We start from the raw sequence: 18117 nt of genomic DNA on the forward strand, positions 1-18117 counted from the left end.
ACTGAGCAGCAGACTGCAGCATCGATCTCCTTCAGGCCGGCATCTGCCGAGCTGGACTTTCCTCCATTTCCACAGCGACTCTGAGAGATTGCAAGTTGTTCACTGACAGAAGGGGCAAAGGAGAGTCCAAATTTGTGTTTTCAGTTCATGTCCTGACAAGTTGACCCGGGGATGTGTTTTCCCCTGATGATAATAATTACACACGAGCAGTGTTTTTGACATGTGAAAAGTTACTGTGGGTCACTCAGTAACAGTTTCTGTCACAAACTTTTTCCTCCTCTCGTACAGAAAAGACGATTGGACCCCAAAGCTGTCGTCTGAGGTCTGTGTGTGCAGTAGTACCCGCTATGTGTCTCTCATTGCATCAAGGCCTTGATGAGTGGCTGTACTGACTTAATTAAAAAAAATGTGGTTATTATTAATATTCTTAATGGGCTAAAAAAGGACGAGATAGAAGTCTGTATCTGATGAGAAAAAGCTGTCGCTTGCCGACTCACATTGGAAAAAGTGCCAAGAGGGCAGCATTTAAAACGTGTAAATCGTTATGAAAACCACTACTTTGAAATTGTTTAAAAAAATCACTTGAAGCATTGTGTATTCTTAAGTTTTAGAGCTAGTCGAGAAGCTTAACAATAGTTTCTGTTTCTGTAAGTCTATGTACACGTAAATATGCGACTGCGGTGGTTTAATATTATTACGCTCACCTTAGGTGGAGACAATGTTTACAGAGGCAGTGTTTTGTTACACTAATGTGCATCATGGTATTTATGTTTAATGCATATGCGTCTTGGTTCTTTAATTGTTTGTTGTTTTTTTTATTTGAGCCCAGTTTTTTTTGGATTATTCCTTTTTTGTCATCTCCCCCTACCCCACTGATTAACCTACTTACAAAACAATAAAGAACACACGTGTTGTTCATTTCAGGTATTCGCATAGCGCTGCTTTAACGTGGAAACATTGCAGTTACGTTCCCTGCAGGCTTGGACGTGAGGCGACGTGTTTTTTCCTCTGCTGTTTCTGCCATGCTACTCTAACTTATGTCCTCTCTGTGTATGACAGGAAGTCATGTATTTTCCTGAAGGTTTTTTTTTTTTCTTTGAATAAACTTTAAAAGTAATTTTAAAAGAAGAGTGTGTCTTTTGTCCTCTGCTGCTGTTTGTTCCCCCAAGCACACATGCAAACATGTTGAAAAGAGAAATGTTGTAACACGTGTTGGCTAACTCAAACACTTATACGTCAGTTGCACATTTTGCTTTATTTCCCGCACTAACCGCCACTTCATATTTCCGTAGACATGCCATCTCAGAGTTGTTTGTTGTCACATAAAACCACATGTTGCAGTCAGTTTAACCTGAAACTGAAACATATCCGGTGTGAACTGTTCAGTCGCTATACAGAAATGTTGAATTAGACACACACATGAAGATTTACTTAAGAGTAAAAAGCTTCAGTGTGTTGTAAATGTTGACTTCTTGTTGAGGCCATCCTGTAGTGTTTGTCTGTCTGGTTTCTGAGCCAGTGGTTGTCTAAGCCCCGCTGAAAAGAGAAGTAGGGACTGAGGTTCATACAGTTTGGTGTAAACAACACATCAGTGTCTCCGTTGCTGCAGATGTCTCAACAACGCATTTGTCCATCTTCAATTTATAGAGTGCATTTCATCACTTTAGGCTAAAATGAAATGTTTTGACGCATATTCGCGGACGTACAGCAGTGATTTAATGTTGCAATAGAAAGATATCGGATACTTGTTTTTTACTTTGAAGGACATCTTTAGACAAATATTTAATGAAACATGTCTGAATTAGCATTATTCTTGTTTTGTATTTAAGTGGGGGAGGGGGCTCTTATGTCTGCATGATTCAACAAAACTCAAAGGTCCAATGTGCAGGATTTAGTGGCATCTAGTGGTGAGGTTGCAAATTGCAACCAACTAAAACACCCTTGTCACACTGTGATGGTGGCCAAAAGCCCCTCTGTAAGAGGCAGTGTTTGGTTTGTCCATTTTGGGGGGCTGGGAATCAGGGTGTATCTCAAGATATGATCCGACTCACGATACGTTGGCACGATAACAATAGTATCATTATACCGCGAGTCTGCGATAATCTATATATTGCAAGACAATCCTCCAACAATAATCATGATACATGTCGAACTGAAGAATATAAAATACCTGAAAAAAGGCAAAGACATACAGGAATTCTGTATGTCTCCGCCCTTCCGTCCATCACAGTGGCAGTAGGATAATTAGGGTATTCTAAACATCTCTCTCCCAGCAGTGCTTTTCAGCTCCTCCTGAAGGATCAAGAGGCGCTCCCCGGCCAGGTAACATACGTAATCCTTCCAGTGAACCTCTACAGGGAGGCATCTTAATCAGATGCCCAAACCACGTCAGCTGGCTCCTGTTGACCCAAGGAGCAGTGGCTTGATCTGAGCTCCCAACGGATGTCCGATTACCTCATCCCATCTCAAACGCTCATTCTTTCAATCACTATTCAAAGCTCATGACCATAGGTGAGAGATGGAATGTAGATCGACTGGTGAATCGAAAGCTTTAAAAGAGTGATTTTATTTCTTGAGTCATGGTTTGGGTCAGGTTTTTGGTTAAGTTTTCACCTATCTTAATGTTGAAATCAACTCTGCTTTGGTCCATGTGGCTAGTAGTTTGTAATGTTGGTGACAAAGCAATGGTTTGTATTGTTTGGGAGCAGCTTTCTGTAGCACACAGGCCTTACTGTAGCTTGTCTTTTACACATTATTAAATGTTAAAACTATGCTTCACTAGAGTAAATAATTGCCATCAAGAGGAACTACTGAGGAGATGGGTTGGGCTTACAGTCAGTTGATGGTGAGTGGGTGGAAGGTGCATTCCTCAGCAGATGAAAAACAAAGCAGGTCTGTCAAACTGTTTAGTCATCTGTCCAGTGATATCGAGTGTGAGGATATCTGCGATACAAAGGAAGTGGTCTGGAGAACTCCAGAAACATGCAACACCACCTGCTTTCCCAATGTCCATCCAGAGTTTAATGAACGGCATGTTCTGTGTCGGTCACCTTTTAACCTGCATGCGTCAACGCTGCTGCACGGCCTGTTTTTGCTTGCTTTTATTGTACTTTTTGTACTGAGTATTATTCCCCATGCCTATGGACAATAACAAACACACATATATTCCAATTAAGGGTAAAACTCTGCTTTGCAACTGAAGATGCTCCCCAGAGGCTCAGGCGGGAGCACGTTCATGATGTCTACTTTGTTTTGAGTAAATATCATGATGGCATTTCATCATCGTCATCAAAATGTGAGAGAATCAGATTGTAGAAAAGCACTGCTTTGATCCTGGACCAGAAGACGAGTAGAGAAAGAAAATTGACAATTCTTTCAGGTCAAATCCAAACAAGCAAGTTTAAAACAGCCTCGGAAACAAATATAATGTCAGGGAAGATAGGATCTTATCAGTCTGTCAACATGGTGACGTTCCAACCAATGACTACTCAGCAGTCACTACTACGTTATTTCATGAGTACTCAGTACGTACGTGTCAGACAACACACTTCTCCATTTAGATCTCAACTACACACCTGCAGAGTTTCCTTAGTTACAGGAAGCAGATAATAAAAATAACAAAATTGTATTTGTTTGTCATGTTCATCATCACAGACGCACCAGAAAAACAGGAAACAGTAGAAAGCAGCAGATCATTAACCTGATCAGATATCTGTGGTATTATCTTATCAGTGTTTGATAAAGTCTGTATTCTGAATTAGACACATCGCTTTTTTCCAGAGCTGATTACAGAAGTTGCTGAGGAGTGAGATATCGCACCTCATTCTGATCTCTGATGAGTTGCACATGCACAGTATTGATCAGGCAGCTGACAGGCTCAGACCAACAGTTACTTTTTAAATATATTGAACTTCAGTCTCTCTTTCAAACTCAGCGCGGACTGAACGATGTTCAAGCTGCCTGACAGAGACGGATGGAAAGATGGTAACAAGCCGGCAGCCTTAACTTCAACACACGACACAGCATCTCACCTGAAAGTCTCTGTCCATTAAAGAAGATGATTGTTACTGAAGTGTTTTTTGTTTACGGGAGTTGGTTCTGCTTGGATCGATCACTGTGGATCTGAAGAGACTGAATACAAATTTAAACTAAGAAGAATTTCCTGTTTTGCCTCAAAATGAATAAAACATGGGATACAGCGCAGTTAAGGGATCGTTCCCATGACAACCAAGCCACTTTACAGCTTGCATCACTGAAGAGTCCTCATGTCATCTGCATGAGTTGTCTGCATTAGAAAAAGCCCAGTCATGATCAATATGTCAGCCAAATTGTGTAATGCAAAAAAATTCACAATGGTGGACACCCTAGTTTCTACTCAGGGAAATGACACTACACTGAGTCACACTGTTACACAGCCATTTTAAACATTTGTTTATAAAGAGATTCTTGGCTGATCCAAGTTTATGTTTTTCAGGAACAGTTTGTCTCACGGTCTCTCAGCGTTTGTGCAAGAATTGGCAGATTTTTAGCAACAGCCTGCCTCACAGAGAAAAAGTTCAATAGGATCGTTCCTGTAGGATTATGCACAGCAAATAAAGCAACCTTCATGAAATTCTCTTGATCTGAAGAAAAAATGACGTTTCAACATTTTGCGAACATAAATTATTATTACTCTCTTTTTATGCTGACAATTTTCCCACCATTTTGTTGATGTAATTTAACACATTAATGTCCACTTAATAAAAACTCAATTGCTGACTTTTTAAAAAATAATAAAGTACAAGCATACTACAAGGCTTGCCACAATGTCCTTCTCATGTATTATCATTAAACTGCGCCTTCGTAAATCCAGTCTGATGCTGTACACTAAAAAGGCAGCGTGCCTGTTCAAAGAAGAGAGCTCTCTTTCTGTATTAACAAATGGGTCAAATGTCAAAGAATGTAACAATAGACAGAAGAGAATACTGTGAATTGAAATGAGCTGTAGTGTACGTACACATGGCCAGCTATCATTAACATTACAGTTACAGGTTGCTTGTGCTAATAACATTAGCCACAAAAGCTATGATTACCCAAAGGTTTTGCTGTTACTGTAACATTAACCTGCCACTCAACTCAAACACATTAACGTTAGCTAAATATGTCTGCTTGTCTAATGTAACGTTAGCGAAACATTAACATTTCCACGCAACGCATCAACAACGACAAATACCTCTAATTTCAGAACTTCAGAAAAATAAAATCACCTCTTTGTTTCATGTCCAAATCATATGGTTGATTTTACCCAGCAGTCCACAGGTGCTACATTCAGCTAGGACTGTCATGTCAGCTGTTCATCAAACACTGACTCCTCAAACAGCCTGTTGACTAATAGGTATAAACTTTTTCATAATCATACATCAGCAATATTATTAAAAACATTTTTTTAAAATAATATTTGTATATAATAATTGGCATGATTATATATTTTCACCCACAGTAAACACGTTTATATTTTTGTCACACAAAACAAGGCTGTTAGCTCGCCAGGCTAACGCAACTTTCTGGCTTTTGCACTGGGCAGCGTTTGGCAACGGTTCTTTGAAACATGACATGCATGACACACATTTGGCACACTGAGATAGCGATAGAGAAAAAAAAAATCTTAATAAATTATAATAGAAATACCCAAACCTGAACTCAGTACAAGCTTAAAGCTTTTCTCAACAAAAGAGTTGGGTCAGGTAGCAGAAATCTACATGTCACCTACCAGACATTCCCCCTGGGTTTTTCTTTTTTTACTACAATATCACATGCCTGAGTGAATGTGCACACACTCACGTACTGCTTTACAGACAACAATAGGGAGTATCACACATTTCACTACAGTACGGCTGGCTATACATATGCTGTCAGTCCAACCTGTGAGCTGTGCCACTTCTCCAGTTTAACCACAACAACTGGTTAGCCCTCTGCTCCAATGACTAGCTAGCTCACATCCAGTGATCATCAAACAAACAGCTAACAATATAAATTAATAGGCATGTGGTGTTCACCAAGAAAACAGGATCCATGGCCCTGTCATGTCTGTGTGTCAAGTACGAAGCTGGAACCAGGAGGTGATGAGCCTGGCTTAGTATAAGGACTGGGAGCAGAGGGAAGCAGCTAGCCTTGATCTGCCCCAAAATCACAAAATGCACCTTCTATCACCTCTGAAGCTCACCAATTAATATGTGAGAAAGTAGAAAACTTTGATAGAAGGTAGTTACATTGGCAACAGTTTTAAATTTAAATTTAAAATGAAAGTTTTAAAGGTTTTTTAAGTAAGTTTTCCTTATATCGTCGTGGCAGCAGAAGTGTCAGAAATGAATATCTGAGAAATCGTCTCCATTCTACTGCTTGTGGTGAGAAAATATTTTTGAATAATTACTCATCCCATGTGTGTATAGCTGGTGTTGGTGTGCATGTGTGTGTTCTTCTGCTAATACAAACAGAGATGACCCTACTGACGTAAGAGGCAGATGATGCCAGAGGTACAGCAGCAACAGTTGTAAACACTCGTAAAATCAGAACAATGGCTTTTTTCACTATGAACCTGCAGGAATTCGCTCACAATGTACAGTATGTGAGTAAGTGTGTATATATATTCTCTGTGTGTGTGTGTGTGTGTGTGTTGAGGAGTCAGCAGATATGAGTGGTGAGCTGTACAGTACACTATGTTACATTGAGAAACCTGAGAAATTTCCATCTCAGAGGGGTGGGAACCTTGAAAAGAGAGCGCAGGTTCCCCCTGAGGTGAAAGGAAGCTAACCACATGCTGCTCCAGTCCACGCTGTCACCACATCTGCCTGTCGTCACTGCTGAGACCGCCACGCTCACCTGTACGCCGTGAGTACACTGTATACTGCTGCTGCTGTGTGTTTGAATGTGGTTGTGTATATATATATATATATATATATATATATATATATATATATATATGTGTATGTGTGTGTGTGTGTGTGTACATATACGTAAAAGGTAAATTTGTCATTTTTTAAATCACAAGGGTTTAAAAAATGAACCAGTGTTTGAGTCCTGCTAAATCTATTATGATGTTATTATTATTTTTTCTATATTATAATTTCTACACAAAAACATATTTGGGTGTTTATATTATGTGTTTATATTAATATACATGGCTTTAATGCATTTTTAGATTGTATTACATTGCTAATTTTGAATATTTTTGCACTACTGCTCATACCTTTACTTGTTACTTTGAGTAATATTGACTGTATACAGTCATGAATTTTCTTCGCATTAACTTCTGACACATAAGTATGTTTGTGCCTGCTTAAATGAATCAGTCAATAATTCCCCATGATCAGTCCATAGTTTTAAAATACATACGTATACGCTGATTAATTGTTAGTAGGGCTGGGCATTATACACGATATATATCATTATTGTGATATGAGACTATATATCGTCTTAAATGCTGGATGTGGTTATATCATGACATGACATCAGTGTTGTCTTCTCCTGGTTTTAAAGGCTGCATTACAGTAAAGTGATGTCATTTTCTGAACTGACCAGACTCTTCTACTTGTTCTGATACTTGTCTTTACACACTTAGTCATTTTATCCACATTACTGATGATTATTGATCAGAAATCTCATTGTGTTAATACTCTGTGAAAGGAGTAGTCATCACTACAGTAGTCATCACTATAATATTGTTACAACATTGATGTCGAAGTTGGGCCTATTAGGTCTAAAAATATTGCGATGTTTGATTTGGTCTTACTATTTATGAAGAGCTTTTGAGAAGATTTCAGAAATGTCGAGGTTTATATCGAACATCCCGATATGACCTAAAAACAATGTGCTATTATTTCAAGGCCACACCTGTCAGCCCTGATTGGAAGTGGACATTTACCTATTTTAAATAATTATTTCCCTCTTATTAGACAGAAACAGAGATAAACTCCTACTGTGCATACATTATTATATGTCAATTAGTTAATTAGCAAAAAGTAAGATACACGATGGATGTGTGACTGATTGCCAAGTCGGATCATCAAAAATGAGCTCATCTGGGACATTTTATTGTACTAATCGAAACTATCCATGTGCCAAATTTTCCATTTGATCCCAGACAGAGTCAGGCTTACAGTGCTGTGACTCTTTTGTGTACATATTCATTTGCAACAATGACACACCCACAGATATTATGAATGGGATTGCCCTTTGATGACACACCAATTCAGAGACTTTCTCAAGGGAAAAATAATTATCATGCATGCGTGTGTGTTTGAAAGTGTTGCCGGCTGTCAGCTGATCGATGTAATCAAAGGCGAGGAAACAGAAGCAGAAGTGAAAATATGCTTGTTTCCATGGAAATGATGATATAACTCTGTGTCAAAAGTGATCAGCATGCACCCCGAGGGTTTACCTTCCTGTCTGACGAACCCCAGCTCAAACTGAGAGAGAATAGAACACAATACAGTAATGTGGAGTAGAGGTGAATTTAGGGGATTAAGGGGAGTTTGACCTAATGAATACAGAATACATCTAATACATCAGAACAGAGTAATATATCTATTGTAGAATAGAATAGAATATAGTATAATAAAATAGGACTCCACCTGATTGATGTGGTTGGATTAGATAATGATCCTCAACAGAATATAAATGATTTTCAAATTGAATATATAATCTATCAGATGCCAGACACCTATTGTAATTTATTCATTTTTTTTTTTAGGTTTTAAAAAACCATTCAAAGTTTGTTCAAACAACACAGAAACACATTTTTAATTGTAAAAAATACTTTGACTGAAAAAAGTACTTTTTATTCTACTATTATTGTTAGTATTCATTTTGCTGACCTTTGGTTTAAGTGGCCTTTAACCACTGAATGTGACTCACCTCACGCCGCTGCTGGCAAACCCCTGTGGTTAAATTTGGCTGAGCGTGGGGGCGGGATGAGCGGGAGTGCCGGTGTTTCAGTGACGACTCTCGTGATGTCACAAGGTTTTACAATCTATAAAAGAGTAAAATTAAAGCTAGACGTCGTCAAAACTATACGCTGCTTGAGGAGACACCATCTGCAAAATCCCAGCGCTAGGCATGACTCTGGCTTTGTCACTATTTCAGTGTTCCTCTCTTCGTCTCTTCTTCTCTAACACTTCAGCTTTTACTGGCAAGTATTAAACTTGATACTTTGCACTAAAAGCCCAGGGAAACAGAGCAAACTCTGCCCACTAGAAATCACTACACACTTCAAAAGTGGATCTTTGATTTTAGATTTCTGTGTCACTGCAGACTGCCATCATGGTCCGCCTGGTCTTGGTGTTTGCTCTGGTCATCATCCAACACGCTTATGGAAGAATACCTCCACTACCTCCTCTGGATATGAAAGGTGAGCATTTATATATTGTACATATACACACACTTTTCTTTCTTTCTTTATATACATATATATATATATATATATATATATATATATATATATATATATGTATATTATATAGTATATATGTAAAAAAAATGTTTTGACTGCTGTTTCCAGATGGCTGCTACCTGGTGTCTCCAGAGGTGGGGTTATTCAGAGTGGAAGGTGAGGCAGTAATCCTTGCCTTCCCCATGTTCAAGAGAGTGCTTCAAGTACGAAACATTGCCCCCCTGACTGCAAAGTACATCATCACCAAGGCCAATGGGACAGAGGGTGTGATCCATCCGGACGAGGGACATATCCAGCAGAAGGACCAACAATTGTGGTTCCTCCCAGCGAACTCTTCAGACTCAGGGGAATATACCTGCACTTACAGGTGGGCGTAAAAACTGTAACCTCAGCTGCATTGACAATTCCTCTATGCTTGACCAAACTTCATTAATATATAGGGACTTAAAAACTAGGCAGTCTTGCAACCGATAAGTGACAGGACAGTTTCTTTTCACAGCTGGAGGTTCTTTCCAGCATGCAGTTGTTAAATTAAATCTCTCTGGAATATACATTTTATCTAAAAAACGTGCAATAAGACAGGAAACCATGTGTTGACTCAATAAAAAAGTGATTATAAATTACAACTATCTTTATACGTTGATGAAGGTTCTCAGTCATCCAGATCATGGTAATTCTCAGTGCTGAAAGTTTCAGTTGCAAGATACCGAAACAAGTCCAGTTGCCTACGATGCAGCACTTACAACTATTTTATACTTTATCTCACACTATTTGTGTATTTTAAAGCGTTTCACATTTTTGCTCCAATTTTTATAACTGATTTTTGTTACGTTGAAGATTAATTGGAATACAGTATTACTTACAGTCTTATTCTGAAAATGCACCAAATATCTCATTTTTCAAAGGTTGTCCTTTCTCTTGCCTCGCTCCACAGAGAGGCTCCACGACAGCATCTCTGAAACTAACTGAGATCTTTTTTCTGAAGAATAACATCTTTCTATCCGTGATTTAAAATGTGTGTCCTCACTTTTCTTTTAAGAAATGAAACCTACTGTGTAACTGGGAGTATCAAGCTACAAGTGTACGAGGGTACTTCTGATGAAATGAAGAAACTGTCCTATCCAATCCCTGCCACGGTGGGAGAGCTGAATGTGCCACTCAGATGTCCTATAGAAGACTTCAAAAAGCCAGACAGTGTGATCAAGTGGTACAAGGTAAGAGAAACTAGCTGGTATACTGGATGTTCATCATCTTCATCATCTACTAAGACTTAAATCTTTTAATCTCATTTTCTGCCCCTTACGCAGAAAACTCATGTTTTAAACTTGATTTCTGCAAAAGGCTAACTGGACCAGAACCTTGTTTCAACCAGTTTCTAATACAAATCAACTAGTTTCAAGAAGGAGATGACGTCCAGAAGTTATATATTAGTTAATGGCTCATAACTGTGTTTATAATACAATCATAACTGTAGCACACTGAACATCTTTCAATGTCATGGACACTTTAAACTTAATTAAAAACTCATTAAGCACCAGTTATGTTACTCTTAAGGGCATGGCTGCCAAAAGTCTGGCCCACTGGCCAAAGTTGGCCCCTAAAGGTTCAATCTAACCCACCAGATGTTTCGAGCAAAAAAAACCAAAAAACGCCATTTTAATTTTTGTGAGGAGAAACAGCTCTTTAAATATATTTATTTATTTTTTTGTCATAATTGGAGCAGAGTGACACTTGGTGTCAGGAGTCAGTCAGTACCTTTTTCACAGCAGCCATTTTGATATGAAACAGCAGGTAAACAGATGTTCTATTTGGCCTTATTAACATGATTAGTAACACCTGTGTTTACCAACTGTTTCATGTCAAAATAGCTGCTGTGAAAGAGGTTTATTAAGAGAATTTGGGATCCAGGTACCATTTTGCATCTTTACAATACAATGGGCTCTCCTTTCATATGAGTGATGCAGTCTGTTGCTTCCTGACAGGACTCCAGCTCCACTGACCATCAGCTCATCAGAGGGGGCTCCTTCCGCCGGGACAATGCTAAACTAATAATCCCTTCTGTGAGGCGATCCCATGCAGGTGTCTACACCTGCGAGCTCAGAGTGCTCATCGGCAACCAGCAGTACAAAGTCAGCAGAACCATCGTGCTCAATGTAGAAGGTGGGTGAAGTCACAACATGACTGATATTCTCTGGTAGACATTTCTATTGCAGGTTTTATTTTGAAATATAATGATGAACACTCAAATCAATGAGTGTTGACCATTATCAAATCATATATGTAATTATCAGTACCAGGTGTAAAATACAGCCAGCCAGCACATACAGTGAACAGAGTCCATTAAATATAACTATTATTAAATTATCAATGGTGTTAATGATATAAAATGATGATCGATAGTTTACTTCCTCATAATAACACCACCAATCATTAGTGTGCCCTGCCCTCTACTGGCTGAAAAGGTGCAACACACTGACTCAGCTCAGCCTCACTGTACTAAAGACTCCATTCATCTACATGTACTCTGCTACACTTTGAAAGCCAATATTGTACTTTTTACTCCATTACATTAATTTGATGACATTAATTTCTAGTGACTTTGAAGATTCAGATTATTAATACCAAATCATAAATATTCTAATTAACTATGACATACGGTTTATGCTACCCAGCAGTATATATAGTTACTAAAATCAAATCCACTATCTATCACCAGCTCTTACATAAGTGATGCTTAGACATGAATGCATTTTAATTATATAATTATGATCTTTTACATGTATTACTCAGTATAGTTTGATGCTTGTGTTCATGCACGTTTACTTAAGAAGGTTTTGAATGCAGGACTTTAATTACTTTACTTGAGAGTATTTTTATACAGTAGTTTTAGTACATTTACACAAGTTAGGATCTGAATACTTGTTCCACCAAGGCTGACACAGATGGAAAAAAAATCCATGAAAACAGCTGGCTTCTTACCCGGCATTAATTATTATCATGTTTGTTTAGATGTGTTTACACGTGTCTAACTGTGTGTGTATGTGTGAAGGCGTAGACCCTGAAACTCCCACTCCCACTGTGCCTGACCTCTCCGTGACCTCTAACCCTGGGCTCATCAGCAGCAGCAGCTACACGACACATAACAGTGAGTTTTTTGCAACTTTCTTTGGTGTTCATCTTTTCATTTGTAGAATTTCAATTTCCCTGTGGAGACAATACATTTGGGTTTCTTTACATTTTAGCTCCAGTTATTCAACGTCCTGTGATTGTGTCTCCGCTGAATGGAACCATTTTTGAAAGTCTACATGGTGAGTGATTATATAATATGTATCAATGCTAAGATGCAAAATGGTAAGATGAATGGAGAGACTTTTCAAATGCAACAAAGGTGTAATGTCAACTAACCTCTGACTTCATTCAGGTTCAGGACTGGAGCTGTTTTGCACAGTGCTCACTGACTGTCAAGTGGCTGATTCCACTGAAGTCGAATGGCTGGTCAACGGCCAATCAGTGGAGTCATCATACCTTGATAGGCGGGCTCTGCAGGGGGGAAGGAGGTAATTATTGGTTTGTTTTTGCCCCATAAATAGAGCACAGGCTACTTCTAGTTTTGAGAAACATCCACTTTAAGATAGTAGCTGTTTGTCACATGAACCATAACTGACGGTTGTGTCTGTCTCCATGTTTCCAGGGTAACCAGGGTGTCTGAAGGCTGCCACATTGAGCTAAGGCTAATTTTGGTTGAGATGACTGAAAAAGACGAAAAGACGGAGCTAAAGTGTGTCACTGAGAATCAAGGAGGCAGACAGGAAATTGTCACACTGCTTCAGCTAGAAGGTGAGTTGTGAGTCTGTGTGTGTATACTGTGTGTAAATGAGAGAGCCCTACTGAAATATTTGTGTCAATTACATTGACATTTTGCCCATCGTTGGTGTCGATTATGATAACATGATAACATTCTACTGACAGAAGTAATTGCACTGGGTGGCACACAGCAAGCACACTAGGTCAAAGTATGCATGGGAAACTGTGATGGATGCACAATAGAAATTTTGGATAGGAATTTAAATATTTGCCTCCATTTTCTTTTCAAAATAAGTTTGTCTAACCTGGAGGTTCGGCCAGAATGTTAGTTTAAAACATTCAATAACATTAACATTATTAACAGAATATGAAGAAACAACAGTGTTGATATTATGTCATCGTCGTCTATGAACTGTGTTGTAACATCAACTGAAGTTAGCATGCTAACCAGCTAGCCCCGACCGGTCCTGTCTCCCCTTAAACCACGTTGTACTGCAGGAGGTGAAAGTCTGATAGCCCCGTGGTTTCAGCTGGTACTGTAACATGGAGGGGTTCCGTTTTTAATATAATAAATCAACAAAATAAACTCACAAAATGTCAAGAAAGGAAACATTTTTACACCTATTTTCCTTACCGTACAATGTCTGAATTCAAGTTTCTCTCTTTTCTGAACTAAGACGAGCATAAATGCCTCATTTAATTTATTCTTTAACACTATTTAAGTCACTTTATTCAAACTGGACATAAAAAAATCCTAAATTCACAGTCAGATGTGAAAATATTCCAGCTCTACACGCCGTCTCTACTCATTCCGTGATTCATTGCCCTGGTCAGAGCCGCTGTAAATCACCTCCATACTGTATCTCCTGTCTTCAAGCTGGCCCCGTTGCCCACAGTGATTCCCCCCCGTCATGCAATTTGCGATACAGATTGCGGTGTAGGCAGACTCCCATCAGTTAATAGGGACACTTAGCTCCAAGGCTCCTTGCTAACAGCATCTGAGCTACTTGCTAACAGCAGCTAGTTGCTATGGCCAAAGATAGCTACTGTAAAGAACAGCAAGTCTAAGTAAAGTGAGCAGCAGTAAGTAGTTCTGCTGCTGCCCCTGTAAAGTTCAAATTACAGGCTTAATGGAAAAACTGTCTATGTTTTTCTTACTTTGTTTTAACATTTAAAAATCTCAGTAAATACCGACTGTACATGTTATCATAACCAATGTGCACAACAGCCAATCCAAGCTATAATTCACTGGGACGATCCTTTGTGACAACTGATTTCAAGACAACCAGTGGCTCCTCTACCAAAGCATGCTCTCACCTCCATCTCTCTCTTCACAGACTCCACATTTACATGGCTGGTGGTAGGTGCGGTGGCCGTGTCCTGCTTCCTGACTGTGGTTTCTGTCTTCCTCTACGTCCTCTGCAAACCTAGAAGGAAAAAGAAACTGGATTACATTCTGGCTCGTCAGAACAGCACCTTCTAACTCTGCTGGTGTACACACTCCCTCCACAAACTTCTCTAATGTGCCTGCTGTTACATGAAATCAGTGTGTCATGCAATGTGTGCATGTGATGTTTGGAGTTCAGCACTCCTTTTACGGGGATTCAATGTTTTTACTTTAGTAGCTGCATTCACCTACAGTGACATGACTGTCCTCCATTTCCTCATCCTCGACTGAAAATTACTCATGGACTTTTTGTTACTTTTGATATTGTATGTGCTAATGAGGTGATTACATGCATTTAGTTTATTTGTACAGTTCTAGCCATTGCAGAAGTTTTCTTATACTGTTTGGCCAAATTGAAGGCTTCTGCAATAACAATAATAATCTGCAAATACATGTACACAGGATACAACTGTATGTGAAGTCTTTACATGTGTTTGTTTTGATATTCAGTAACTCCATACAAGGATCAGAAATAGTGGCCTTTATAAGATACACCTGTAGAACATTATATAATCTGTTTTGAGCGCCACAGTCATGGGAGATAACAATTGAATTATATGTCTGATATAGAGGCTGTAGTTTGCAGTGGTGTTGAACTGGACTGCATTTAGACAGAGAGGTGTTTCTAACTTGTCTACCTCAGTTACAAACACAAGGAGGGGAAATTATTACCTCAGGGAACTCTCAGGGAGTTATCGTGCACAATAAGGAAGTATTCAGTCCATTTGCAAATCTGCATGTCTCCACATTTATACTGCATTTAACCAATCAAATCTTTCATTGTTGATGTGTGTGTTTGACTGTTTGTAGCATTTATAATGTGTTAAATTACTGCTCTATTAAATGTATTTGATGGTGTTGATAGTCTAACTGTTCTGGTGATTATTCTAAAATCTAAAAATGCATCATTTGATGTGGTTATTGCACATAACACATTATGTTTTAGAGTAAGAAGTGCAAAATGTTCCTCTTTATCACAGTAGAATAGATATATTATAACTTATACAATGGAAAAATTAAGTAAAGTGCTCTCTTAAAGGAAGTACAGCTGTTTATTATTAATTTTCACACTATAACTATAACATGGTATGTAGACATACTGTACAGCCTTCAACAACTTTAAAATATACTGTGAGATAAATAATCTTGAACAGTAAAAACATAATGCAGATCTTTAAAAGATAAATACCCTTTATAATCAAGTTATTTTAATATATAATAATAAGTTGGAGTAAATTGATTGATCAATCTGTATTTTATTCTTTAAGTTCAATAAGACTAGATATTAACCAAGAATAAGTGTGCACAAGCTTTTACACAACCACAATCTCTATTTAAAAAGAGGATAGCAAAGGACAGCTGTAGTTTATTATGCCTACCCTGCTCACAGCACAACATGTAGAAGCCCTGAAGGGCAGTTGTTTATTACTGGTGATCCAGTTCCTGAGTCTGATCGAAATTATTTTTTCTGTTCATTAAGTTTTCTGTTTCTGACTGGTGACCTGGTGGAGAAAAAAAAAATCACTTTACAAAAACAAACACAACAAAAAATGTTCTCCTGGAAATCTTTGTCCCCCACAATTTCTCAGGTGAAAACAAATTAAGGAACTTGATAGATCAATTTTTCTCCCCACCAGATTGAAAGTCACAGGAGAGAAAATGGGTCACCAGGGCTTTTGTAATAACATTTATAAATAGGTCGCACAGTTTTTGGTGACACTGTTGTAAAGAGGTGTTGATTTAATTTCATGGCCATTGTGGAGGCTGTAGTTTTAGGTATCGCAGAGGTGTTTCGTTACAGGATATCTTCACTGTCATGTCCATGACCCCGTTATCTTAAGTTAAGAAAAACAGCCCTGCTTTTAGCTTTGTGGAATTAGATTTTTCAGCTGGTCCAATGGGTCGTTTCTTAATGGATTTCAGATTAAGAATTAGGTGAATGCTGAGTCAAGGGAGCTACATTTAATCTTTCAGTTCATCTGAAGAAAATCAACATCACCTAATTTGAGGATCAAATACACATCATTAGTATACAATAAGACCACTACCAACACAGCACAGGGGCCTTTAGGAACACATTCATCATCCATCTTTTAAATCACATCAACTTTCTACTATACTGTGACTGTGAGAGGAAACAGGAGCACCCAGAGGAGTCCCATGCAGATGTGTAACGTAAACACACGTAAAACCTGTGAGCCACCAGAATCACGTCTATCACTCATAAAGAGCAGCTTACACAGCGGTTCCTCAAAGCAGTTAGTAAAAACAAAACAACAGACAGTTAATGAGGCACAATAAAGATACATTTAAACATAAAGCAGGAATCATTTATAGAAAATATAGTTTCATGGTTAAAGCAGTGATAACTTACATTAATCTTGACTTCGCAAGTCACAGGTGTTCAGAGACATTTTAAGATTAAAAAAATGCAACACTGATTTTTCCTTAATTAGATCATTTGCAGATATTTTGATCCCAAGTAGCTTCTCAGTGCAGCCACTAGAGGTCTCTACATGACACGTTTTCAATGGAGCCTCCTGTGACACAGTTACATAAACCAGCATGAGAGAAAGCTGCACTCAGAAAACAGAAATTAATTAGTGCTGGGAGAGATTTATGTGACAGACCAGGGTGGGACACAGAGCAGATCATTATTAACAGTATTGTCATTTGAACTGGCTTGTGTGTTATAAAAGGCAAGCGGTTTCAGCGCTGTGAAATGTGTGAATCATAAGAACAGCAGGATCCAGGCAGCCCTCCTCCCAGTTATTGCTCAACAGATTAGGACACACGCTGGCTTTCAAAAGATCCCTGAAAAGGAAATTGCAACATGTGTACATGTCTCCACAGAAGGGGAAGTCAAAGCTGAAGAGGACACGACTGAGCTGAGATTTTTTTAAGAAAAAAAGATGTTTTTACAAGATTTTCATGTGACCTGAGGAGGCTGTGCCTTTACAGAAGGACTAGAATAACATCAGGCGGGTGAGTCCTCAGTTTTCAACAATATTAACCAAGAGCTGGGTTAATTCTCATACACTGTATGATCCAAATCCCCAACATCACTGTTGCTGTCTCTGACGTCGCTACAGGACTACAAGGATTTAACACTGGTCCTCTGGTCACCAAGCACCAGAGCTGCTTCGGCATGTTCATTCTTCTATCTCCGTAATCTGACCTCACTTAGTCTGGCTTCCTGACATTAAAGAGACGGATGAAGTGGTGTTTTGGCAGGATCAGAATGCAAGGTGGAATAGTGTAAAATCATTTTCTCAACCACCTTGTTTTCCCAACATTTATTATCATTTATTAACTTTTTAAAAAATATTTATGGCAAATCCTCATAGGACCCCAAAGTCTGTCAGCAGAAATCTACATTTTATTGGATCATTTTTCTGAAAAAAAAAGGAGAAAAGTTGAGCTCTCCTGTAGAGTTATG

General features: G+C 38.6%; 1 protein-coding gene across 1 annotated transcript; it reads left to right on the plus strand.

Moving 5' to 3' along the window:
* The first annotated feature begins 9093 nt into the window (after positions 1–9093).
* On the plus strand, positions 9094–15536 carry LOC311262085 (interleukin-1 receptor type 2-like). Its single transcript, XM_084361239.1, has 9 exons — positions 9094–9385; positions 9536–9794; positions 10467–10641; positions 11410–11587; positions 12477–12572; positions 12670–12735; positions 12849–12984; positions 13119–13264; positions 14569–15536. The coding sequence occupies exons 1-9, from the start codon at positions 9298–9300 to the stop codon at positions 14712–14714; spliced, it is 1290 nt and encodes a 429-aa protein (XP_084217365.1). The 5' UTR covers positions 9094–9297; the 3' UTR covers positions 14715–15536.
* The last annotated feature ends 2581 nt before the right edge of the window (positions 15537–18117 follow it).

The sequence above is a fragment of the Pagrus pagrus genome (genome assembly GCF_965226575.1).
Source record: "Pagrus pagrus genome assembly, chromosome: 9".
NCBI lineage: Eukaryota > Metazoa > Chordata > Actinopteri > Spariformes > Sparidae > Pagrus > Pagrus pagrus.